General features: G+C 38.0%; 1 protein-coding gene across 2 annotated transcripts in view; it reads left to right on the forward strand.

Moving 5' to 3' along the window:
- Window positions 1-2,377: 2,377 nt before the first annotated feature.
- Window positions 2,378-26,836, forward strand: part of CHUK (component of inhibitor of nuclear factor kappa B kinase complex) — a 43,899-nt gene continuing 19,440 nt past the window's right edge. For both annotated transcript variants that reach the window (XM_080823258.1, XM_080823259.1), the window contains exons 1-13: window positions 2,378-2,567; window positions 8,867-8,961; window positions 11,206-11,320; window positions 11,994-12,063; window positions 12,952-13,040; window positions 14,188-14,277; window positions 14,421-14,545; window positions 14,919-15,026; window positions 15,610-15,745; window positions 20,302-20,496; window positions 21,495-21,597; window positions 24,614-24,737; window positions 25,143-25,294. In XM_080823258.1, the coding sequence (XP_080679384.1) occupies window positions 2,463-2,567; window positions 8,867-8,961; window positions 11,206-11,320; window positions 11,994-12,063; window positions 12,952-13,040; window positions 14,188-14,277; window positions 14,421-14,545; window positions 14,919-15,026; window positions 15,610-15,745; window positions 20,302-20,496; window positions 21,495-21,597; window positions 24,614-24,737; window positions 25,143-25,294 (1,507 nt within the window). In that variant the 5' untranslated portion in view covers window positions 2,378-2,462. The remainder of the gene's footprint in view (window positions 2,568-8,866; window positions 8,962-11,205; window positions 11,321-11,993; window positions 12,064-12,951; window positions 13,041-14,187; window positions 14,278-14,420; window positions 14,546-14,918; window positions 15,027-15,609; window positions 15,746-20,301; window positions 20,497-21,494; window positions 21,598-24,613; window positions 24,738-25,142; window positions 25,295-26,836) is intronic.

The following is a 26,836-nucleotide window of genomic DNA, read 5'->3' on the forward strand; positions in this document are numbered from 1 at the left end:
CATGGTTGGGAAGTTATGTCATGTTACCTATACCATTAAATGAAGTTTAGTGTGTGTGTGTGTTAATAGGGTGTCAAGGGCTTTAGACTCCACTATTATTCCAGGATCTCACAGGTGGCTTCTCCCTGAACAGTCTAGGGTAGAGAAGGGACATAAGGCCTTTGCCATTTTTCTCTTACAGCATTCAGTATTCATCTTATTGATATAAAAGAGCTCTTTCAGCCCTTCAGCAAATTCTTAACTCCTATGTGCCAGGTATTTTTCCAGACTCCAGGAGTATGGCCATGTCCCAACATGGTCCCAGTTATCCCAGAGTTTACAGTCTAATTGGGAAGAGAAGGGGCAGATTTTAAGAGAAGGAAGATGAGTTATGCTTAGGATAGTTGCAGTATGCTATTGGATAGTTCTAAACTCATGGAGACCTGGTTTGGGGGATCATCAGGGTATAAGCCATAGTTGAAATTATGAGAATGGATGAAAATAAGATAGGATGAATACAGCCCTAAGCTAAAGATAAATACCTAAGAAGTATCAATATTTAAGGAGTCCTTGGAAATAGAGTGATCCACAAGTACATGGGAAAGAGAGAGGGAAAGATCACAGGAGAATGCTGTATCTTGGAAGCCAAAAGAAGACTAATTGCTCCTTTATATTGGACACTTACGGCCCAGACAATGTTTCACTTAATCCTCACAAAATGTCTATGAGGTATTATTGCCTCCATTTTATACATGAAGAAAACAGACTCAAAACTTGAAGACTGTGAAGCCTGAGGTTGACCATCCTGGAATTTAAAAACAAGCTATGCAGCATCCCTAAGAATGGGGATGTTCAAAGAGTGAACTATGGGAAACAACCTGGTTTCTGCAAAGATGGCCACCTTAGGGTCAGCCCACTCATCAGTATCCGCAGGTTCTCAGCATTCCTCCTCAGCTCTTGAAAGTGAGTGTTACAAGACTTTGGCCCCTGCTTCCCCCCATGGAGATCAGACACACTCCAGTGCTATGCTATGCTGTACACCTAGCAGACAAAGGGCCTTATACTGTTAGGGGCAATCAGTACCACAATCCTCTGTGCACTCTGCCCAACTCTCACAGATGTGTTTGGGAGGTACCATTTGCTCTCACCTACAACTCCAGCTCCATGGCAGCTAAGCACATGTGGGAATCCAGAATCTGCTACCACACATTACTGAGGCACAACACTGTAACATGACTTGTACATGCAGTACTCAACATTCTGGTTGCACCATTCAGGGATTCTGAATCAATAGATCCATGTGCTCTGCCAGAAGCCAGTTCAGCACTTTCAGAGCAGCCAGCAACACTGCTGTGGTGCACATGCTGTATCCACCTTTAAGCATCTCAGCATGTTACATCTATTTGTGGGTCACAAAGTGTAAGTTGGAATTTAAGTGCTGAGATCACCACAGGTGGGGCTGTGCAAACGATGGTTCAAGCACACATGATCTCAAAGGGCGCTCCAATGACCACTTAATGCAACTGATAACATTTCTTCAGAGAATTGGATGCCACAGTGATTTTTATACCCAGAGTGAATGACTAGATCCCCAAGGTCTGTGAGGCTGAGACATATGACCAACTCAAAGTGAAAACGGAAAACTGGTTCTTCCATGCTAAGGCTATCCACCACTGGGAAGCATTTCTTGTTGCACTAACAGTATTCCTGAAGCTTGCCTCTGCAGCCCTGCACCAAGCATCAGAAACAATCCCCTGCAATAAGGCACTACTGCACTGGCAAACCCATAAATGGGAGACCACTGGACTGCAAGCTCCCTAAGGCATTCAGGGGAAAGCTCCCGAAATCAGGAGGAATATTCTTTACTTTGCAACAGCATCACATCCTTGAGTCTTTTGTGATTACAGGGGAGATCCTAGAACAGGTGTACAAGAAGTCAAGCAAAAGAAGAGCTGAGCCTGACTTTATGGTAGATGATTAATCGTTTTAAAAAAAAATAGACTGTAAAATTTAATGCATCAGTAGACCTGTTAGCGCAGGAGTCTTTCTAGTTTTTAGATTCCGCAATATTTGAATCATTGGTGGCTTTTGCCAGTGCCAGTTCAGCGGGTGATGGAGTTGGATGACAGATGGCAGAGGTCTGAAGAAAGGTGTAATGTGGACGGGGTGGAGACGATAACTTGAAAATGACTTGAAAGGAATGGAGAGCTTATAGTTTTGAAGTCTGGGAAAACATATGTGGGTTCTCTCAGCCAGGAATTTAAAAAGGGGACTTAGCGAACTGAAGGCGAGCTCCACTCTTTCCAATCCTTTCGCTGGCTGGGCTCCCGCAGGGGTGCGGGAGTACCTGGGGCAGGGCGTTTCCCGTGGCGGTTACCGGAAGTGACGCATACATCTCGCGAGAAGAAAGAAGCGCGAGCCTCGGCGGCCGGAACCGGTCTGGGAACAGTGGCTGAACGTGAGGCCGCTTGCCCTCCCGCCCCATGGAGCGGCCCCCGGGGCTGCGGCCGGGCGCGGGCGGGCCCTGGGAGATGCGGGAGCGGCTGGGCACCGGCGGCTTTGGGAACGTCTGCCTGTATCAGCATCGGGTGAGGTGGGGCGGGAGAGGGAGCGGCGGTGGGTGTTTGTCAGCGTTTGTGGAACACCGCGACTGTCAGTACGTGAGAGATTGTCGGTGAGACTTTGGGTAGTACTGTGGGCCAGTGAGCCGCCTGTGAGTGAGTGAATGTGTGAAACTGTGCTTGTAAGTCTGGTGACTGAGTCCAAGGTTGTCTCTGAGGGCCAGGGTCAGTGTGTGTGAGATAGAGCTCTTAGGGGGAACTTCGGGTATGATTGTCAAGATGTGACAAACTGTTTACTGAGTGGGACACTGCGTATGTGTCTCCGAATGCAGAGAGTGTTGGGGTGTGCGAGGCAGATGCACATTAAAGTGCGTATTGCGAGCATGAATGGGTGAGAAAATGGGACTGAAGAAGGGGGTTGACTGTTGGAATGTGTGTGTTCATGTGTGTGCTTGGAGGCTATGTTGTATCTGTAGGGGCTGGAATAGACACGAAAGGTTTCATGGGTCCACAGTTAAGCATTTGGAGGCATTGGGTAGGCTTCAGATTTGGGGAAGCGTTCTGGGTAGGGAACAGTGTGAGGATCAGCTGGTGAAGTGATCATGGCTTCCTAAGGAAAGGAAGTAGATTGGGTGTGAGGTGCTCTAGTAGGTGAAGACAGCTAACTTCAGACTCAAGAATTTTGCTTTAATTTAATTGAAAATGTTTAACCATTTAGTAGCAGTTAATAATCATGTTTGAGCTATGCATCTTTCAGCATACCAATAAAAGCTATGAACCCTTTCCCTAGCAAAATGCACAGTTACACATCCCCACCACCTTATGCATTGCCATTTGAGGGGGGTCATGCTCTCCTGAAGGACATTCACAAACCTTTTAGAGGTATAGATCCTTGACTAATATTCCTTGCAGTACAGCCTTTATTCTGTCATCTGTAGAAGAGTTAAAATAATTATTTACATCCTGGGTCTGTTTGAGACTTAAATAAGATAATATGTGTAAAGCTAAGTACAGTACCTGGCCTAAGTTTAGCCCTCAAATGTTGGCTTCTGCTGCTGCTGTATTGTTGCTGTTTTCATCATCTTTACCATTATTAATTGACTTTAAAAAAAGGAAATGTCAAGATAAAATTGCTGTCTTTGAAAGATTGTTTTGTAAAAGATGAATCTGAGTGAAAAACATGGGGCAAGATGAACAGTTACAATTATTAAAGTGTTTGCAATTGACCTGTGAATGGAGAAATAAATTCAGGATTTGCTGTCTTAAGGAATAGGGGGTATAGGTAGAGAGCCCGTAATATAGGGTGCGAGGTAGGGAACATTAGAGTATACCTGGGAGGAACAGGCATGTTTCTGTGGCAGTCACAGTGACAAATGTCACCGAACTGAGGAAATTTTGTGATGCAGCTTTCTAGATAGATCATAGGAAGACATCTTGGAGAGAGGGAGAATGGGAGGTGAAGGACTATGGTGTTGAGTGCGTTGACAGCTAGACAAGTAGTAAATTTAATAATTCTCATAATCAGAGAGGACATAAGGCACTCAAAGAGAAAAGAGGGAGCCAGGTATTTCTAGTGGAATGTTACCTATGGCCTTGTTTTCTAAGCCTGCCCATCACCTTGGTCATAAGAAAAAAAATATTCTTGTTAGCATGTTTTTGTGACTGCTTTTCTTGGTCCCTGACTGGGGATAGATAGATCAACACATCACTTTTTAAAAAGAATTGTAGTAAAGTATATATAAAGTTTACCATTTTAACCATTTTTAAGTGTACAGTACAGTGGCATTAAGTACATTCACACTGGTATGCAACCATTACCGCCATCTATTTCCAGAACTTTTTAATCTTACTGAACTGAAACTCTGTAATCATTAAGCGGTAACTCCCAATAACTCCACATTGTCCCCGCCTCTCAGCAACCATACTTTTACTTTCTGTCTCTATGAAATTCATTACTTTTTAAAAAAGATTTTATTTATTTATTTGACAGAGAGAGACACAGTGTGAGAGGGAACACAAGCAGGGAGAGTGAGAGAGGGATTCTTGCTGAGCAGGGAGCCCAACGTGGTGCTTGAACCCAAGACCCTGGGATCGTGACCTGAGCCCTAGGTAGAGGGTTAACGACTGAGCCACCCAGGCACCCCTGGAATTCATTACTTTTTAAATGGAAGAGATTTGGGTTCCTCTAGAATCCTAGAAATCTCTCAGGAACTTTTCCAGGTATCTAGACTGGCTCATCCCCTAAACTGGGACATTTGACAACTGGGCCTGTAGTGAAAAGAGAAGAAATACTCTGTCCTAAGAATTGGAAACAGCATCATTACTTTTCTAAGCCTGATTTCACATTTTCTCTTAATAGCTTTAAATAACTTTGTGTTTGGGTGGAAGCCTTGTCCTACTATTTTATCTACATCTCTCAAATCACAGTGAGGAAGAGAAAAGGATGTGAGATAGTTTATTATCTGATTATTATACTGGGTGCTGATGGTACCCAAGTCAACAAAAATATTTTTCCGCCCTCAGGGAGATTTCAAGTCTAGTGGGAGAGGCAGACAATGTGGTAACCTATATAACAAAGGTATTTATGAAGTAATGTGGCAGCTTGGCGAAAATAACCGAATTCTTCCTAGGGAATAAGGTAGCACTTTTCAAAGTGCTTCTATGTTTGGAAAAATTAATCACGTGAAATTCTTTGAAAAAAGGATACTGTGGTCAGATACATTGGGTAAATGCTGTATATAACATTGTTTTACTTGGAGAGTCATAATCCACATTAGCATATTAAAAGCTCTGAGAAGCACTTTAGTGAAGAAACTAATTTAACTTTGTATTTTCCAGTTTTTTTATTGTGGTAAAATAGATAACATTTATCATTTTTACAGTTCTGTGGCATTAAGTACATTCACATTGTTGTGCAACAATCACCACTATCTGTCTCTGAAATATTCCCATGTTTTAGGGCTTAATGTTGTTCATGGTTATACTAAATTGTTTCCATGGTGGTAAAAGCTTAAATGGGACCTGGTTACAGCCAGGTACCTGCTCAAAACAAAAGAAAGGTTGAAAGGAGTGAGGACTGTGTTTAAGCTAGATTGTGGTGTATCCTAACTCCTTTCTTTTTTCTCTGTACATGGCCTATCTTATATTTAGCTTCTTCCCTTCACCGTCCTTCTGCCCCATTTAGAATATCCCATACAAGTTAATGTCTTGCTTCCTCTTCTATATACTATATATATATCTATATATATATACATACACTATATATATATATAATTATTATTATTTTTTCTTCCCGTTTGGTCCTGACTGCTGTTCCTGGGCTGCATTATTACTGTTGTCAGAATGAAATGAGGTCTGACTATTTCCTGTAATGTGCATCAGGTTGGGTTTAACTTCAGTCAGAATTGGCTAAATTACTAGTTATAGCCATTGTTAGGATTTTTAAAATGTTGTTTGAAATGTAAAGGTTAGGAACAAATTTTGGAGGGTTTTTTTGGTTAGGTTTGCTTATATTGAAACTATTTATTGCTGCTGAGGCCAAGTAGCTCTGAATTATCGTCTTCATTCTAATTATGCTGAAGGCTGGGGCCCTTGTTAGCTGTCTTGACTAAGCTCAAAAAGTGGTTTGTTGGGGAGACAAGTCTTTGTATTTTTCTAGTTCTGTATAGGAGACGGTGTTCTGAAGAGACCTGTAATGGGATCAGACTCAGTTATTTTTTGCTTCTGTGCTTTGATGTGTTTGAAGTTTGGTTGAGTTTCTTCTCAAGCCAGTTCAGAACCTCAGAGTCTCACTCTTCATAACTTTTATCTTTTCTGAGTATTTCTAAACAAAAATTGTTAGTTCCCTAAGAACCTGGGTGACAGGTGTGACGTTTTCTTTAATCACTAAAAAAAGTAAAAGAGATTTGGTTCATTCTATAAAGAAGTATTCATTTAATTATTATTAAAATTTTCAGTTCTAAGTATGTTAGAACTAAGTATGTTAGAACTGTTCTATGGTAGAATTCAGTTCTAAGTATGTTAGTACAAGAGGTCTTTTATTTTTTTTCCTCTGAGAGGAAAAAAAAATGTATCTGTCTGATCTTCTTGGGCATTTGAGCTGTCAAGATTTTTCCCCCTTCTCTTTCTTTTTTCTTTTTTTGTTGCTTTTTATTTTAATTCCACTAAGTATACGGTGTGATATAAGTTTCAGATGTACAATATAGTGATTGAACAGTTTGTACATTACTCAGTGCTCATTAGTGTACGTGTACTCTTTAATCCCCATCACCTATTTCACCCATTCCTCACCTACCTCCCCTTCTGGTAACTATCCGTTTGTTCACTGTAACTAAGAGTCTATTTCTTGGTTGTCTGTCTGTCTCTTTCTTTGCTTGTTTTGTTTCTTAAATTCCACATATGAGTGAAATCATGGGTATTTGTCTTTCTCTGACTGGTATTTCATTTAGCATTATATTCTGTAGCTTCATTCATGTTGTTGCAAATGGCAAGATTTCATTCCTCTTTATGACTGAATAATATTCCATTTAATACTACATCTTCATTCATTCATCTATTGGTAGACACTTGGGCTGCTTCCATAAATTGGCTAATGTAAATAGTGCTGCAGTAAACATAGGGGTGCCTGTATCCCTTTGAATTAGTGTTTTGTAGTTTTGGGGCACATACCCAGTACAGTTACCATCATAGGGTAGTTGTATTTGTAACTTTCCACGGTACCTCTATACTGTTTTCCACAGTGGCTGCACCAGTTTGTATTCCCATCGAGAGTGCATGAGATTTTTCTCCACATCCTCACCAATACTTGTTGTTTCTTGTGTTTTTTATTTTAGCCATTCTGACAGGTATGAGATGATAGCTCATTGTAGTTTTGATTTGCATTACCCTGATGATGAGTGATGTTGAGCATCTTTTCATGTATCTGTTGGCTATCTGTTTATCTTCTTTGGGGAACTATCTATTCCTGTCTTCTGCCCATTTTTAGTTGGCTGATTTGTTTTTTGGGTGTTGAGTTATATCAGTTTTTACATATTTTGGATACTATTCCTTACCAGATATGTCATTTGCAAATATCTTCTCCCATTCAGTGGTTGCCTTTTACTTTGGTTGATTGTTTCCTTTGCTGTGTGGAAGATTTTTATTTGATGTAGTCCCAATAGTGTATTTTGCCTTTATTTCCCTTTCCTTAGAAGACATGTCTAGAAAAATGTTGCTATGGCTGATGTCAGAGAAATTATCCCCTGTGTTCTCTTCTAGGATTTTTATGGTTTCAGGTCTCATATTTATGTCTTGAATCCTTTATTTATTTGTTTATTTATTTATTTAGCGTGCACACATGTGCGAGCAGGGGGAGGGATGGAGGGAAGACAGAGGGAGAGTGAGAAAGAGAATCTTAAACAGGCTTCATGCCCACCCTGGAGCCCAACACAGGGCTCAGTCTCACAACCCTGAGATCAAGGCCATGACGTAAATTCAAGAACCATATGCTTAACTGACTGAGGCTCCCTGGCATCCCTGTTTTTAATCCATTTTGAGTGTATCTTTGTGTATAGTGTAAGAAAGTGGTCCAGTTTTACTCTTTTGCATGTAGTGGTCCAGTTTTCCAGCGCCATTTGTTGAAGAGACTGTCTTTTTCCCATTGCATATTCTTGCCTCCTTTGTCATGATTAATTGAGCATATAATGGTGGGTTTATTTCTGGGCTCTCAGTTCTGTTCTTTTGATCTATTTGTCTAGTTTTGTGTCACCATACTGTTTTGATTACTACAGCTTTGAAAACAATTTTAAGCCTGGAATTGTGATATCTCCAGTTTTATTTTTCTTTTTTTCAAGATTGCTTTGGCTATTCAAGGTCCTTTTTTGTGGAATCTTTACTTAGGGTTTTCTGTGTATAGTATCATGTCATCTGCAAATAGTGAAAATTTTACTTCTTCCTTACTAATTTAGATGCTTTTTATTTCTTTTTGTGGTCTGATTGCTGTGGCTAGGACTTCCAGTACTATGTTGAATAAAAGTGGTGAGCATGGACATCTTTGTCTTGTTCCTGACCTTGGGGAAAAGCTCTCAGTTTTTCCCCATTGGATATGACGTTCGCTGTGGGTTTTTCATTTTATGGAGGCCGGGGTAAAGGTTAGTTTTGAAGCATTGCTTTAATTATCTCATGGTTTACCTAAAAAGGCATTGACTTAAGAGAGCTGTAGATAAATCCGTTTAATTAGTAAAGCTAAAGAATTTTGTTTCCCCAGGTTAGCATTTCTTTGATAGCAAGTAAATCTACACATGAACCTAATTAATATATTTTTCTCTGTTGATTTTCTATTTTGACAGGAACTTGATGTCAAAATAGCAATTAAGTCATGTCGCCTAGAGCTAAGTACCAAAAACAGAGAACGGTGGTGCCATGAAATCCAGATCATGAAGAAGTAAGTGTATTTGGTGGCTTGTATTTCCCCAGCTCTTCAGCCTAGGAAGATGTCATCATAGGGAAGGAGGATAAGAATCTGTTCTTCTCAGGATCTTTTGGAGAATGTGTCTTTTTTCCTCATCAAATATATGTGTTCTATTTCAAATAATAGTATCACATTATGATTAAGTAGGTTTAGTTTTAAAAATCAGCTAAGGGGGCACTTGGGTGGCTCAGTTGAACAGTAGCTGCCTTTGGCACAGGTCATGGTCTCAGGGTCCTGGGATCGAGCCCTGGGTTAGATTCCCTGCTCAGTGGGAGTCTGCTTCTTCCTCTCCCCCTCTCCCCCAACTCGTGCTCACTTTTTCTCTCGAATAAATCTTAAAAAAAAAAAAAAAAAGTCAGCTAGGAATTATCAGATTCCATTCTCTGTGGGCGGAATCTTTTTCTTCTGGATATTGGACAATGTTTATCCACTATACTTTCTCATTAAATATGATCACTACTCTCATTTCTTTACTCTTACCTACTTTTGTTGAATAGTGTATCTGTTGCTTCATACAAAATTACCCCAAAACGTAGTGGCTTAAAACACCAACCATTTGGGGGCACCTGGCTGGCTCAGTCGGAAGAGCATGTGACTCTTGATCTCAGGGTCATCAGTTCAAGCTCCACATTGAGTGTAGAGATTACTTAAATAAATTTAAAAAAGAGATCCCGACAAACATTTAGTATCTCACAGTTTCTGTGGTTTAGGAATTTGGGAGTGACTTAGCTTAGTGACTCTGACTCAGGAGATCCCTCCTGAAACACCATAAAATGTTGAGTGGAGCTGCAGTATCCACTTCCAAGCTCATTTATATGGCTGTTGGCTAGAGGTATCAGTTGCTCATCATATGGGCCTCTGCATAGGGAAGCTTGGATATTTTCATGACATGGCTGCTAACTTTCCCCAAAGTGAGTGATCTGAGGAGAAAGAACAAAGTGAAAGCTCACATATCTTTTATGGTCTTTCCTCGGAAGTAATATCTTTTCTACCACATTCTGTTTGTTAGAAATGAGTCGCTAGGTATAGCCTACACTGAAGGGGAGGAGAAAAATTAAGCTCTTAAAGGGATAAGCGGGCATATTTTAAAATCTGCACAAGTAGTGTGCTAAGTGCTTTATAAATAATTCTGCTTGTCATAGCAACCCTATTTTTAGGTGTTATCCCCGTTTTAAGATGAGGAAGTTGAAGCTCATGGAGTCATACAACTGATAGCTAATAGAGTCTGGATTTGAAATAAGTATTTTCTGACTCCAGTGTCTTTGCTCAGTTCACTGTTAAAGTACTCAGACTTGGCTATGTGGCAGAATCACGAGGAAACCTTGTTAAGAGTAAAAATTCTTAGGCCCTGCGCATGGAGAATCTGTTTTCTTAGGTCTCTAGGACCTTGTAATCTATTCCAGTTTTGAGATCCATTGCATTGATGATAATGCTGATAGATGATGGCTGGGACGATATATTGTTAAGTTAAAAAAAAAAAAGATGTTAGAAAACAACATATAGTGAGATTTAACATTTATTTTAAAACGTGTTTATGTACAGATTGAAGCCAGAAGGAAATATGCCAAAATTTTAATATATTACCTATGGGTAACATAAGTGATTGTGGGAGAACCAATATGATAAAGACTTTGGAGCCAGACTGCCAGACTTGAATCCTTACTTGACCACCTCCTTGCTGTGTGATCCTATATTATTTAACCAATTTGTGCTTCTGTTTTCTCCTGTGTGATGAGACTATTAATAAGTCTACCTATAGTAGGATTATTGTGACAAGTAAATGAGTTAAAGTATGTAAAGTGGGTACTGTTTGGCACATAGAAATGTAATAGTGGTGACTGTGTTAGTATTTTTATCTGTATTTTATGTATTTTTAAAGATTTATTTATTTATTTTAGAGGGGGTAGGCTGAGGGAGAGGGAGAGAGAATCCCAAGCAGACTCTCTGCTGAGCCTGATGCGGGGCTTGATCCTACGACCCCGAGATCATGACCTAAGCCAAAATCAAGAGTCAGAGGCTTAACTGATCAAGCCCCCCAAGGTTCCCCATCTTATTTTATTTTGAAAATTATTAATTCTTCATTATACAAATAAGAAATTAGAATATTATAAATAATGCCAGCCTTTCTTCCACTGCCCCCCAATTAACTACCATTTCAAACCCAGTCTCTTTTCACTGGAAAAAGAAATTTTGATTATGTTTTCCCCTTCTTGTTAGGTTGAACCACGCCAATGTTGTAAAGGCCTGTGATGTACCTGAGGAATTGAATTTTTTAATTAATGATGTGCCTCTTCTAGCAATGGAATACTGTTCTGGAGGAGATCTCCGGAAGGTAGTGTGGATATTTTGAGATGATGAGATAGTAAATCACGAACCTTAGCAATGCTTGAATCCTATTTAATATGATAATCTAGACTAACAGTCAGTAAACTATGGCCTGTTACCTGCTTTTGTGGTTGCTTTTTCACTACAACATCAGAATTGAGTAATTGTGACAGAGACCTGTAGCCTGCAAAGTCTAAGATATTTACTGTATGGTTCTTTACTGGGAACATCTGCTAATGCCTGATTGAGAACATGCATTTTTTTGTAGTTGGTGGTGTTTGCAGGGTGGGAGTGGATTGATTGTGTTAGACCAAAATATCAATATCTAAGGTGTTTATAAAGAAGTTGTATTAAAAAAAAAAAGAGGTTTTTTTTTTCTATTTTAGATCTTTCTCATCTCATTTTAAATCTGCCATATGACTTTTATTAAACATGTGAGGTTTTTTCCAACCTTTTTCAATTTCACATACTTTCCCCCTTTATCTTTACTTGTATAAGTCTTGTAATGAAATTAATTGTCCTCAGTATGGTTTTAGTAATTTTTCCCTTCTTACATTTTCTTAATTGTGACTTGTTTTCTTATTTGAATATTCTGTTAGTGTATAATGATTAATGTATTGCTACTACTGCCCAGCAGTATTGGCAGTATACATTTTTAGACTTCTTTTTTTTTTCTTCAGTTACTTAACAAACCAGAAAATTGCTGTGGACTTAAAGAAAGCCAGATACTTTCTTTACTGAATGATATAGGTATGTAATCAATTTGAAAATACTATCATAATTTAATGCCCCTTTAGTTTATAAAAGGATCTATATGCTGCTTGGACATTAAGGAGAATTTTTGATGTACTATACAAAGCATGCACTGCTACCATCTATAAGAAATTATCAGAAAAATTTAACTGTTGCTGTTGATGCTAAAACTAGGATATTTTGTTATTTTTTGTTTTTTTGCCAGGAGTCCACTTTTGACTAATAGATGTTCCAATTGCTGACAAAAAATGGTGTGAAATGACCTTATTCAATTTTACTCTCCCTCCATCCCTCTCTGCCTAACATAGTAATTTTATTTACCAGTGGCATTGCATCTCATGGTTATTGGTCCTCAAGTCAACTCTTAGGATGAAATTTCTTTTTAATAAGAATTATTCCTGAAAAATCCCTAAAATTACGTGCACTTAGGCCCTTGGAGGAAGGTCAGAAGCCAAGAATATGTTTCCCTATGTATTTTGATTTTGCTTCTATTCCTAGGTCGTGGAGGTCAAGTCTAGGTGAAGAAGATGATTTAGGTGGGAGGGAAAACTAGGGGATTTATATAATTCTGTAGTATTTTTTTAAATGTTAACTGGATGTTCTGTGGTGAGAATCTTAACTGGTATAATATCATTAATCATATAGTTATGATGGTCCTTATAAATATGAGCATCAGAGGGGTGCCTAGCTGGCTCAGTCAGAGGAGCATGCAGTGCTTGATTTCAGGGTTGTGAGTTCAAACCCCACATTGGGTGTAGAGATTACTTAAATAAACAAAACTTAGGAAAAAAGTTCGACTGTCAGAGTACATCTGTATAAAATGTGAGACGGATTTATTTTTAATAAATTTCTGTTACCTCAAAATACATTTTAAACTTTATTTAGGGTCTGGGATCCGATATTTGCATGAAAACAAAATTATACATCGTGATCTAAAACCTGAAAACATAGTTCTTCAGGATGTTGGTGGAAAGGTAGGTGAAACCTGAAGAAATGTTACATGCCAATTGAATACAGTCTCCCTGGTGTAGTCTTTGAAGTCTGTTGTCTTTCTATAGCATTTTATACTTTTTCTATCCCAGCCCTCATTACACTGAACTGTGGTTTTGTGTTTAGATGTTTGTCTCCTCTGCTAACACAGTGGTTCCATTAGAGAAGGAACTGTGCCTATCTTGCTCACTTCTGTTTTCTAATATAGTGTCTAGTAGAGATAATAGGCAGTGAGTAAAAATAGTTTGTTAATCCCTTACAAAGCACATCCAACGCACATCCTGGATTTAGTTAAGTATGTTTATTTAACTATGTTTCTTATTTAAGAAAGAACAAACTCATCCTCTTCCCCAAAAGTCCTAAGTTCTGTATTTAAGTAAAATTCAAAATCAATCTTGATTTCTCAGATTCTTAAATGAGTCATCTTGAGGAGAACCAGAGATTATGCATTGATTCCTGGAATACTTGTATTTATCAGAATAATTTAAACAGTTTTCTTGTGACTAGCATTCAGGTTCCACTCCAATAAGGATGTAAAACCAAGAGTCTGAATTTTGAGTTGGATTGTGTGGTCTTTAGTTGGTGATGGTGGTCAGTTGAAGGTGATGAAACCTTGATGGTGCTTCTCCCCTTAGGAGCCTTTCATGTACGATTGGCAGCAACTGTTGCTGTTTTGTTTTGTTTTGTTTTTTGTATCCAAAGATTTCAGGATATTCTTGGAGTTAGACTCACTCAGTGCTATGATGCTTTTTCAAGTTTGGAATCATCTTTACCTTTCCCTTCTGGTTTAATGGATCAAGCTTATTCTGAATATACCAAAATAAAAATTAATAGTCTATACTTAATTTTTAAGCATTTTTTATCATGTATCAGGCACTTTTCTTTTCTTTCATTGTTTCATTGATCCTAATAATAATTCTGTGACGTAAGAATTGTTGGTAATACCATCATTTAGGAAACAGAGAAGTAACTTGATCAAGGGCACATAAGCGGTGGAGCTCAGGCTTTTGAAATACATTTGTGGTATTCCAGAGCCCAGCTCTTCCCCATCACCCTCTCCAGAGCCTTATAAGGACATTGTTGGCTCTCCCTTCCAGAGTTCTCAATCATCTAATACTTATTGTATTGCAGATTATGCATAAAATAATTGATCTGGGATATGCCAAAGATGTTGATCAAGGAAGTCTGTGTACATCTTTTGTGGGAACACTGCAATATCTGGTGAGACATGGATTGTTTCTTTGAATTCAAGTGTATGGGATTCATGTTCTTATTTCTGAAGGTCAAATATAGTAGTTCAAAAATAAAGTGGCTTTTCTCTTAACAGTGTTGACATTTAAAGCATTTTTGTTTTTCTTTTTAAGGCCCCAGAACTCTTTGAGAATAAGCCTTACTCAGCTACTGTTGATTATTGGAGCTTTGGGACCATGGTCTTTGAATGTATTGCTGGATATAGGCCTTTTTTGCATCATCTACAGCCATTTACCTGGTAAGAAATGGAAGAGAACTTTGGTGTGTTTGATGGGAATAGAAATTTTCAGTTAACCTGCTCTTTTTCCTTCCACTCCCCTCATATGGCGTAATTGCCTTTTAAACAAATAATTGAATAAAAATAAATGTCAAAAAATTAGGGGCACCTGGGTGGCTCAGTGGGTTAAGCCTCTGCCTTCGGCTCAGGTCATGATCTCAGGGTCCTGGGATCAAGCCCCGCATCGGGCTCTCTGCTTAGCGGGGAGCCTGCTTCCCCCTCTCTCTCTGCCTGCCTCTCTGCCGACTTGTGATCTCTGTCTGTCAAATTAAAAAAAAAAAAAAAATTATAGTGTGTGAGAATCAGTTGTCAACTGAGGTAACTTGTTTTATAGGCATGAGAAGATTAAGAAGAAGGATCCAAAGTGTATATTTGCATGTGAAGAGATGACAGGAGAAGTTCGGTTTAGTAGTCATTTACCTCAACCAAATAGCCTTTGTAGGTAAGTATATTTTAGTTGAGGAAGTTCATCTTAGTTTCTTTAGGGTTATAAAAAAAACAGTAGAATTGTTGTCTGTTTGAAGTAGTACTGTGCAGTAAAATTTTCTGCGATAATGAAAAAGTTTTATATCTGTCATGGCCCCATGAGACTGTTGAGCACTTGAAAGGTTGTAGTATGACAGAAGAACTCAATTTTAAATTTTTATTTAATTTTAATTAATGTAAGTGTAAATGCAAATAACCACTTGTGACTAGAGGCTACCATTTTGGACAGCACAGGTCTAGTAGAAATAAGAACTCCTGCTATAAGAACATTCTTGGGATACTGAAGTAAATGGGTTCCTTGGAGAAAGGAGTAGACTTACCTGTTGAAGTTTCCAGTACTTACATATGTAGGTTTTGGGGTTTTTTTATGGAAAAAAATTTGTTCCCTGTCATTTCATGAATTACTTGAAAGTAAGATACAAAAGGATACAGGTGGCTAATGAGAAAGGACAGGACAACTTATCAAATTACCTTTTTCACAATACTACAGGGAAACTGGAACATAATGATTTTTCACCCTATTTTTGTATGCTTTCTAGTTTAATAGTAGAACCCATGGAAAACTGGCTTCAGTTGATGCTGAATTGGGATCCTCATCAAAGAGGAGGACCTGTTGACCTTACTTTGAAGCAGCCAAGATGTTTTGTATTAATGGATCACATTCTGAGTTTGAAGGTTAGTTTGAATGTAGTCTACTTCATAAGACTTGCATTCAAGTTAACAAATTTACTTGGAAAACGAGCATAAACATTTTAATAATCTTTTCTGATGCTTATTTGAAAAGAAAATTATAGTTTTAGAGCTGATTTGTTTTTATTTCTTTAGTAAGCCTTCTCAGTTTTATTTCTAAGTGGTCTTTATTGATAGCTTTTATGAAACATCTTCTGGATTTTCCTCTTCCTCCTGTTGGTGCCATTAGACCTTATTCATTTGGGTGCAGTCACACAGGATTTGGTTTGGTGAGGAAGTTTCCTGCTTGACTTTCATGCCTCTTTACTTTCTCTCCGTCCTACAGTTCATGCAGCAAGAATTACCCTTCTCTTCTTCTGAAAATGCTTTTTATTCTCCTGTCCAAGAAACCAACATAGTTCTTCTATGTTGAAGTCAAGTCTAAACTGACGTGCCTGCTTTTTGGAGTTTTCTTCATGCAGGTCCTCTCCAACCAAGTGCTTGCCGTGGCCATGCTTCTCTTACCTTTTACTTTGCTAGGTCCAGCTTGTCACTGCTCCCTATGCCATCAAGCACATTATCCATTTTTGTGCTTTGACAGATGCTCTCCTTCTGCCCAGAATGATCTCTGTCTCTGTGTATCTTCTCAGCTACACTGGCACAGATTCAACTCTCCTTTTCTCTGAATGGTCTCTGTCACATATTTTGTCATTTAAATCATATTTACTATATTTTCTAATTGTTTCTCATCTTCCACTCATGCCTCTCCATAGAGGTTATCTTCTTCTTTAATGCTGGGATTATTCTTACTACTTTTATTAACAGTCACTCACCCTACCATCATGCTATCCCTACCCCTGTGTTCTGTACAAAAGCCATGTATCAGGTTCTCAGTAAATATTCATTGGTATGAATGAGAGGCTCTTATGCTGTATACCTGCAAACAACCCTCATCTGCAGTCTTTCTATAGTTATTGATTGGGTAGTAGTAGATAGAGTTTCTAAAGTTGGAAGAATCTGTGGTGAGGGCTCGGTGGTGAGCATCCAAGGCCATCTTGGAGGCAGGATGAGGATAGTTGGGGGTGGAGCTAAATTTTATTTTCCAGAAAAAAAAATTGAAATGAAAAGTTATAATCATGTAAGGTTTTACTATAATATTGGCATAACTTATTCAATAGGAACTTGGGGCCACGTTGATATCATTCTTGGCTAATGCTGAAAAATTATCTGGCTTCTTGATTTGGTTTTCTTCTGTCATGCCAAGGAATAAATTATTCCTTAGTGTGTTAGCCCAGCAGCACTTGGTGACATCTTTTAGTTCTTTGGTGCTCCTGAAAATTTTTGTCTTTTATCCCAGATTTTTTTCAGACTTGTCATGTGATTGTAGCATCATTTCCCCTCTGAGGTGTATGTGAACATGTGCTTATTATTGAACACAGGGAAAGAGTCCTCCTTACATGTTTTGTGGTCTGTAGACTTCAGTTTGTAGAACTACCATTTACCTGTCTGTGAATCTGGGGCAAATACTTACTTACTTTATCTTTCTTTCTATCTATCTATCTATCTATCTTCAGCTCAGGTACAGTAATATCTTCTTTAAAGGCTCAAAATTGTGAGATTGTGCAGGATAAGGTATGTGTAGGATACTATTCATAGTAATGGGGAGATGCTTCTGAGACATGATAATAGAACTGAATTTTGAAAGATGAGTAAGAATCAGGGGAATATGCAGGGAGAATGACTTACAGACGGAAATATCAGTAACACAGGAACATGAACTGCAAAACAGTTTGCATTGTAGGACATTTTCTAAGGTGCTTATTATATTGTTCAAAGAAGGAATGATGTCTGTTTGGTGATTTTCATTTAAAAAGGAAATCAACAGGGGCACCTGGGTGGCTTAGTGGGTTAGAGCCTCTGCCTTCGGCTCAGGTCATGATCCCAGGGTCCTGGGATCGAGTCCCGCGTTGGGCTCTCTGCTCAGCACGGAGCCTGCTTCCTCCCTCTCTCTCTGCCTGCCTCTCTGCCTACCTGTGATCTTTGTCTGTCAAATAAATAAATAAAATATTTTTAAAAAGAAGGAAATCAACAAAAGTTACTAGAATACTTCTTTCTTTTTAAAAAGATTGCATGATTTTCCAACCGTGTATTATGAAAAACTTTAAATAGGAAAGTTGAAAAAAGTATACTGAACTTTCCACTGAAGATAATGGTAAAACAGAAGTATTCGATTATTCCTTCTTTGCCTCCTTTTTCATGCTCCTAAGTGTATCCTCAATGTCTCTCCTTGGTTTTCTCGTTTCGATATTACTTTTTTTTTTTTTTAAGATTTTATTTATTTGTTTGACAGACAGAGATCACAAGTAGGCAGACAGGCAGGCAGAGAGAGAAAGAGAGGAGGAAGCAGGCTCCCCGCTGAGCAGAGAGCCCGATGCGGGGCTCGATCCCAGGACCCCGGGATCATGACCTGAGCCTAAGGCAGAGGCTTTAACCCACTTTTCTTCCTTTCCTTTGTCATCTCTTTAGTTGTAGAACTTTACCTGGAAACTGAATATGGACAACTTCCAAATTTATTTCCTCAGTTGTGACTTTTCTACAGAGTGTTTGTAACTGCTAAATAACTATACTTGGTGGTCTCACTGACACCCAAAACTTAATTTATTAAAAACTGAACACCTTTGCTCCATTAAATCTCTCCTATGGCTTTTCCTATGCTTCTTGCCACTGTCATCTTTCCAGCTACCTAGGTGGCATGGCTTGTCTGACTGTTCCTTCTCATCCAGTTGCATATCCAATTGTTTTGTCAGATTTATCTTTTGAATGTTTTAACAATTCTGAGCTTGTCAGGTTCTCAATTTAAAAAGACTTCTTCCATAGTTTCTCTTTGCTTATCGAATGAAGTCCAAGCCCTTACATTTCGTATTCAGTATTTGTCTTGGTCTCCTTTCATCCTATACTTGCAGCCTTATCTCCTATTATACCCTAAGGGGACATCATTTTAGGTACATTTGGATTATTTATACTTATTTTAAAAAAGATTTATTTATTTGAGAGAGCGAGCAGGGGGAGGGGCAGATAATTTGGCCGTTATCCTGTGGAGGGCAAGGATCATAAGTTACTCAATTTGCATACCTGCTACCACCACAACGCACTTAATAGTATTTACCACAGTAGTCACTTATTAAATACTTGAGGAACAAAGGGGTAAATGTAAATTGTATTTCCTCTCTCTTTCTTTTGCTCTCTTATGGTTCAGCTTTGGTTGTAGGATTCCATGATTACTTACCTAGTTTGACATAAACCTTGTGTAAAAGTATATATCCACCTTGGAATATTCATCCTAAGTTTCTGCTGTTGCCATTAGTGGTAGCTGTTGTATTATAAGATCTGCTTAGAATGGGAAGGAATGGAAGGTCTCAGTTGGTATACTGGTTTTGTAAATCCACGTCAACTTTGACAAGTCCCTCCTCTTCCTCTCAGCTTTTTCAAACATGAAGATCATTATAAAAGGAAAGTTAATGTTTTACCTTGGTAATAAGCATTTCTAGCAGAAATAATTTTAATCTAATAATATACTGTATGTTAATTGAATTTAAAGAAAAAGTAATTTTAATCATTTGCATATACTAGTCAGCGTAATGCACTGGAGAAACATAGGTATTAACTTTGTATGACTTATCTAAGAACAGTAGAAGTAAGAGGATTTAAAATCATGTTGTTTTCAAAAGACTTCTCAGGGCTCTGGTTTCTCTCTGCCAAAATGGAGCTTAGAAGATCTAATTAAAAGGCTGTTATATGAAAACACTTAACTCTGTGGTTGGCATTTATTAGGGACTTCATAAATGGGAATATTTCCTTCCAGGTCTACAGTAAGTTTCTGAGAATAAATAAGTTGCCTTTTTATTTTTAATTTTTTTAATTTTTAAAAAGTAATTAATTTTTTTAAAGAGGGAGAGAGAATCCCAAGCAGGCTCCATGCTTAGCGTGGAGCTCAACATGGGGCTTGATCTCACAACCCTGAGATCATGACCTGAGCTGAAATCAAAAGTTGGATGATTAACTGACTGAGCCACCTAGGCACCCCTAAGTGTTGACTTTTAGAATTGGGGTTTTTGTTTCTAGATTTTGTACATTCCTATAATTTTGAAACTTTATTCTTTGGATCTAACATCTGCTATAGGAAAGTAAACTCTACTGTTCAGTTTTCAGAATGTCATTTCATAATTATGGAAGGAGATCTCACTTCAGAAAATGATAGAACCTTGTTTAGTATAATGTCTTTTGCTCATATTCCTTTAATATCTAGCAGTGAATCTTTTATGTAATAAATGATCAGTAATCATTTTTTTGGGCTGCCTGGGTAGCTCAGTGAGTTAAAGCCTCTGCCTTCGGCTCAAGTCATGATCCCAGGGTCTTGGGATCGAGCCCCACATCCGGCTCTCTGCTTGGCAGGGAGCCTGCTTCCTCCTCTCTCTCTGCCTGCCTCTCTGCATACCTGTGATCTCTGTCTGTCAAATAAGTAAAAATCTTTAAAAAAAAATCATTTTTTCTCATTTATACAGATAGTACACATCCTAAATATGACTTCTGCAAAGATAATTTCTTTTTTGTTACCACCTGATGAAAGTCTTCATTCGCTGCAGTCTCGTATTGAGCGTGAAACCGGAATAAATACTGGTTCTCAAGAGCTTCTTTCAGAGACGGGAATTTCTCTGGATCCTCGGAAACCAGCCTCTCAATGTGTTCTAGATGGAGTCGTAAGAGAATTCTGATATACCTAGAGTATAAGAAATCTGTTAGCATAGAGGGATTGCATGCCCTGCATTTTTTTGATGCATAGTTGGAATCTCCTTGGGGGCGGGTGGGATGTACCTTACAATTCTTATTTTAATTTTATCCTACTCATTACTCTTATCATTGCTTTGCAAAGTGAACAAAATACGTTTTAAACTTTGTATGACTTTCTCTTTGGTGCCAGTTTTCTCCCCCCCCCCCTTTTTTTTCCCCTCTTTTGTACTTAAAGCCTAGAACCTTGAAATTAGACCAGCAGTCTCATAGATCCTGCCAGAGGATAGATGGATGGTAAAATATTGTGCTCATGACTCTTTTGTTGTTGTTGTTGTTTTACTTTTTTGAGGCAAATTTTATATATCGTGTAATTTACCCATTTCATGTGTACAATTCAGTGCTTTTTTTTTTTTTTTAGTAAATTTGCCTAATTGTGCAGCCATTACTATAAACCCGTTTTAAGATATTTCCATATCAATAAGATCCTTGATGTCCACTAACTCTTAATCTCCATTCTGTTCATTTCAGGCATCCACTAATTTACTTTCTATCTCAGTAATTTGCCTTTTCCAAATACTTCATATAAGTGGAATCATACAGTCTATAGCCTCTTGTGTCTGACTTCTTTAACTTAGTATTATGTTTTGAAGGTTCATTTATGTCCTAGCATATATAAGAACTTCATTCCTTTTGATTACTAAATAGTATTCCCATTGTATGGATATATGTTGTTAAGACTTTTTGCTTTTGTCCTTTTGGGTCTTGTGATTGTTTTTCACTTTAGCCCATACTACAGTTATTTATTTTTCCTGAGTAGTAATCTAGACCTTAAATTTGTAAGATGTATGCTAATAAACATTAATGTTATTCATTTGCATTTCACAATGAATTTCATAGGAAATGTGGTGTTTAAGTACTTAGAGAACCTAGTATTTTCAAGGATTTTTTTTAATTGTTTCTTTTTCAGAGAGGCTGTGATAGCTATATGGTGTATTTGTTTGATAAAAGTAAGACTGTATATGAAGGACCATTTGCTTCCAGAAGTTTATCTGACTGTGTAAATTATATTGGTAAGTATAGCTCATATACTAACTGAGGATTAAAGCTGAAGTAATATAATTTTGACTCAGTATGGTTAGTAGAAATGGTCTTTTGGTGTTTCTGATCTATATCATACTTTGGGTTCATAAGTGTGGTAAAAAATGAATTTATATAGTTTGGAAGGTGAAATTGTAGATTTCAAGTCACTTCTAGATCCCTCATTTGGAAGAAGACTCACTTTCCACAGGATAGGGCTCTCATAGAAGAATGAGTCTCCACTATTAATTCAGCCTGCTTTCTAGTTGTTCCTTAAGCATGTTCAAATATTTTGTTTTATCGTATGAATACTGCTTAATGTTCAAATTATTTCATTTATCTTGTGAAAATTATTCTTTTCTTTCAAAGAAATGATACATTTCTGTATACCCCAAACTAAAATCAAGCGTAATATTATAAAATCAAGAACAAGACTGGGCATAGGGCTAAAATTATGTAATCTTTCCTCCGTGTTACCTTTTTGTTAGTTTTTTTAACAATAGCTTTAAATTTACAGAAAAGTGAGTAATAGTACAAAGTTTTCATGTTATTTGAGTAGATAGTACAAAGTTCTCATGTTATTCCCCTTCCCAACACATATCATTTCCCCAGATGTTAACATCTTATATTGTATAGTGTATTTGTTGTACATAAAGAACCAATAATATATAATTATTAACAAAAGCCCGTACTTTTTTCATTTTTCCTTAGTTTTTATCTGGTGTCCTTATTCTGTTCCAGGATCTCACCCAGGATACCACATTACATTTAGTTGTCTTATCTCCTCAGGCTTTTCTTGGCCATGATAGTTTCTCAGACTTTTCTTTGTTTTTGATGACCTTGACAGCTTTGAGGAATACTGGTCAAGTATATTTTTTAGGATGCACCTCTGTTGCAGTTTGTCTGAATTTTTTTTTACCCTCATGATTAGAATAGGGTTAGGCTTTTGAGACATCACAGAAATAGTGTCATTTTCATCACATTTTATGAAGAGTATATACTTTCAATGTGATTTATGACTCAGTGATGACCTTGGATCACCTGGCTAACGTAGTGTCTCTCAGATTTTTCCACCTTAAAGTTTAGTCTCCCCTCTGACCCCTTCCATACTGTGAAGGAAGTCACTATGTAGAACCCAAGGAGTTACGCTTCCCCTCTTTTAAGGATATAATACATAATTTATTTGGAATTCTTTTGCATATGAGATTTGTCTCTTCTCTCCCATTTATTAATTTATTGTCATTTATTCTATCAATATGGATACATGGATATTTGTCTTATACTTTGGATTATAACCCAAGACTAATTTATTTTGTTCTTCAAATTGCTGCATTTTTGGTCACTAGGAGCTAGTTTATTTGGCTTTCTCTCCCTCTTTCACTTGTGCCATCAATTAGGGTTTTTTGATTTCTTTTTTTTTAAGCACTTCCTTTCTGACACCAAAACATATTCCATGTCTGTCTTGTGTGTTTCTTGTCCCAGTCCTAGGATCAGCCATTTCTCCAAGGAGCCCTGGTTCCTTTAATTGGAGAATAGTGTTAGAAACCAAAATCTGGACACTAGGAGTGCTTTTTGCTACTGGAGTATCATTTCTTAGACCTTTTTATTTTTTTTAAATATATGATTTGTTTGTGTGGGAGAAAGACTCCCCTTACCTAGATTCTTTTTCTTTAAAGTGTTTGGGTTATTTCGTTTTTGTTTTTTGGTTTTTGGTTTTTTGTTTGTTTGTTTTGTCTGTTGTAGGAAGTCTCAGGAGTAAGAATGGGTATATAAGAATAGAAGAAAGGTTATTTGAGACTGTTAATTATTAGGGGAGGCAAAGATTTTTCCAGATATATATAGTTTTTTTTTTTAAGTCTACTTCAGATATTGTGGTTTTTCAGTATTAACCCAGTGTAGTATCATTTCTCTGAATGTTTTCATTGGGAAAGAATATTGGAGACTATAACTGCCACCTTAAAGTATAGGGTGAATCTCTTTCAGCCTTGGAGAATTTCAGAATGTTAAAGTGCAATTTCATTGTACTTAACAAATATCTGCCATACTTTTATTTTTTTAATTAATGAATCAATTAATTAATTTGAAAGAGAGAGTGAGAGGGAGAGAGCATGAGCAGGGGGAGCGGCAGGGGGAGAAGCAGACTCCCTGCTGAGCAGGGAGCTCACTCTTCGGACTCTCAGATCATGACCTAAGCCAAAGGCAGACACCCAACCGACTGAGTCATCCAGGTACCCCTGCCATGGTTTTAGAAAGTAGCATTCCCTTTACTAAGGGCAAGAGATAACCATCAATAAATAATTTTATATATCTGGCATTGAAGAAGGCATATATTTTTTAAAAGATTTTATTTATTTATTTGACAGATAGAGATCACAAGTAGGCTGAGAGGCAGGCAGAGAGAGAGAGAGGAGGAAACAGGCTCCCTGCTGAGCAGAGAGCCCAAAGTGGGGCTCGATTCCAGAACCCTGGGATCATGACCCAAGCCGAAGGCGGAGGCTTTAACCCACTGAGCCACCCAATCGCCCCAGAAGAAGGCATATTTTACTAAACTGCTGGTTACCCTGTATGTTTTCCTGAAGTTGGTTTGGTAGTCCAGGAGATGAAATTTATTATTCAGAGGCAGGAAAGACCGTGGAAAGATTGTGGAGGACACGGGACTTCATTTAGAACTTGAAAGAAATAAAGAATTCCGATTAATGGAGAAAAACGGGAATATTCCCCGTTAGATGCAAGAAAAAAAAAGATATAGGAATAACTGCAAGCTTTGTGATTATGTAGTGATTATTTATTTTTATTTCCCCTCATACCTGGAATGGGGCTTGTGTATTGCAGGTCAGTAAATGTATGTTGAACTGAGTGAAACAGTAACAATTGATTCTTTCCAGTATCAGTTTCTAGAATCTAGAGGAATGATATTTGTATGGACAGGAAATCAGAAAGAAAGATAGATGAACTCTAAAATTTTAAAAGTAACTTCCCTTCTCTTTTTCCCCATCTTTTTATATAAAGTACGGGACAGCAAAATACAGCTTCCAATTATACAGCTGCGTAAAGTATGGGCTGAAGCAGTACACTATGTGTCTGGTCTAAAAGAAGACTACAGCAGGCTCTTTCAGGGACAAAGAGCAGCAATGTAAGTGGATTCTATTATTTATAGGTGCAGTGTCATGTGCATTAATGCTCAAGAATTAATTTGCTGTTTTCATTAAACAGTATTCCATGCAATACTGAAATATTGGGCTAATCTGAAGTGTAATTGTAATATTCTGACCAGACTTTTTAAGAATTCTTACTAATAGTCTGAAACCATCCAATAGCAATAGCTTGAGGGTAGTTCCTGAAAGGTCATAGTATAAGAATATTGTTTTATCTTAGAATATCATAGACAGGGAGTTTTTAGAGACTAGAGTCTAGAGATTAACTAATTCTCACGGATTGATAATAGAAATGTAGGCTTTTGATTTACAGCAAGTTAAGCTATTAAATTTTTGTCCACTGTTTCTGAAATACTGATTTTTTTTTTCCTGCTATGGTTTAGGTTAAGTCTTCTTAGATACAATGCTAACTTGACAAAAATGAAGAACACTTTGATCTCAGCATCTCAGCAACTGAAAGCTAAATTGGAGTTTTTCCACAAAAGCATTCAGCTTGACTTGGAAAGATACAGTGAGCAGATGACTTATGGGATATGTAAGTGTTTGGGTAACATGTTTGAAAGAAATGTTGCTATCTGCTGTCTACTATATTTCCTTCTTGCCTCATAGCCCATTGTTTCACTTACACTCAGGTTAGAACAAGAGACAGGTTGCCTCAAGTCATCATAAACAGTGTTTGTACTAAATAGTAGCTCCTTTTAACCTTTAGATTAGCAACTTTACTTCCCCACAATTGGACTGTAGTTGGACTAAAATTGTATAACTCCAGAAAAATTCAAAGCAATTTAAACTTTTGATTTTCAAGCCTCATTTTAAAAATAGATAAAAAGTCTTGGGGTGCCTGGGTGGCATTATTGGTTAAGTGTCCAACTCTTGGTTTTGGCTCAGGTTATGATCTCAGGGTCCCGAGATTGAGCCCCACAGTGAGCTTCGTGTTCAGCATGGAGTCTGCTGAAGACTCTGTCTCCCTCTCCTTCATCCCCTCTCCCCCGCCCCGTGCATTCTCTTTCTCTCTCTCACTCTCTCTCAAATAAATAAATAAATAAATATTAAAAAAAAAAAAGATACAAAGTCTGTATTGAGGTGACTCCTTAACCAGGGAAATCTTTTTTTTTTTTTTTTAAAGATTTTATTTATTTATTTGACAGACAGAGATCACAAGTAGGCAGTGAGGCAGGCAGAGGGAGAGAGAGAGGAGAGGAGAGGAAGCAGGCTCCCTGCTGAGCAGAGAGCCTGATGCGGGACTCCATCCCAGGACCCTGGGACCATGACCTGAGACAAAGGCAGAGGCTTTAACCCACTGAGCCACCCAGGCGCCCCAACCAGGGAAATCTTAAACCGCTTCTCTCTCTCTCTTTTTTTTTAAAGATTTTATTTATTTATTTATTTATTTTAAAGATTTTATTTATTTATTTGACAGGCAGAGATTACAAGTAGGCAGAGAGGCAGGCAGAGAGAGAGAGGAGGAAGCAGGCTCCCTGCTGAGCAGAGAGCCCGATGCGGGGCTCGATCCCAGGACCCTGGGATCATGACCTGAGCCGAAGGCAGAGGCTTTAACCCACTGAGCCACCCAGGCGCCCTAAGATTTTATTTATTTATTTGACAGGCAGAGATCACAAGTAAGCAGAGAGTCAGGCAGAGAGAGGGTGGGGGGGAAGCAGGCTCCCCGCTGAGCAGAGAGCCTGACTCAGGGCTTGATCCCAGGACCCTGGGTCATGACCTGAGCCGAAGGCAGAGGCTTTAACCCACTGAGTCACCCAGGCACCCCTTTAAATTACTTATCTTTCTATAAATAATTACACAAATAATTCTAGGGGTTTTTCTTCAAAACCACCTACTGTCGAGTCCCCCTTTTTTTTTTAATATAGTACACAGCCTCTAGTTTTTCAATATTTGACTCTAAGCTCTCTCCCTTCATATGTATTAGGAAATGTAAGATGCTGAAGGGGCCACCACCAATATTTCTGTTTTCTGTCATAAAACATATTCTTTCTTTGGGAAACAAATCCTGTCCATATACTTGTCTTGAGCAAGGTATGTGTATCTCAGAATAAATGATCAGCAGTGTCTAATTGAG

Source organism: Martes martes (assembly GCF_963455335.1).
Source record: "Martes martes genome assembly, chromosome: 14".
Lineage (NCBI taxonomy): Eukaryota > Metazoa > Chordata > Mammalia > Carnivora > Mustelidae > Martes > Martes martes.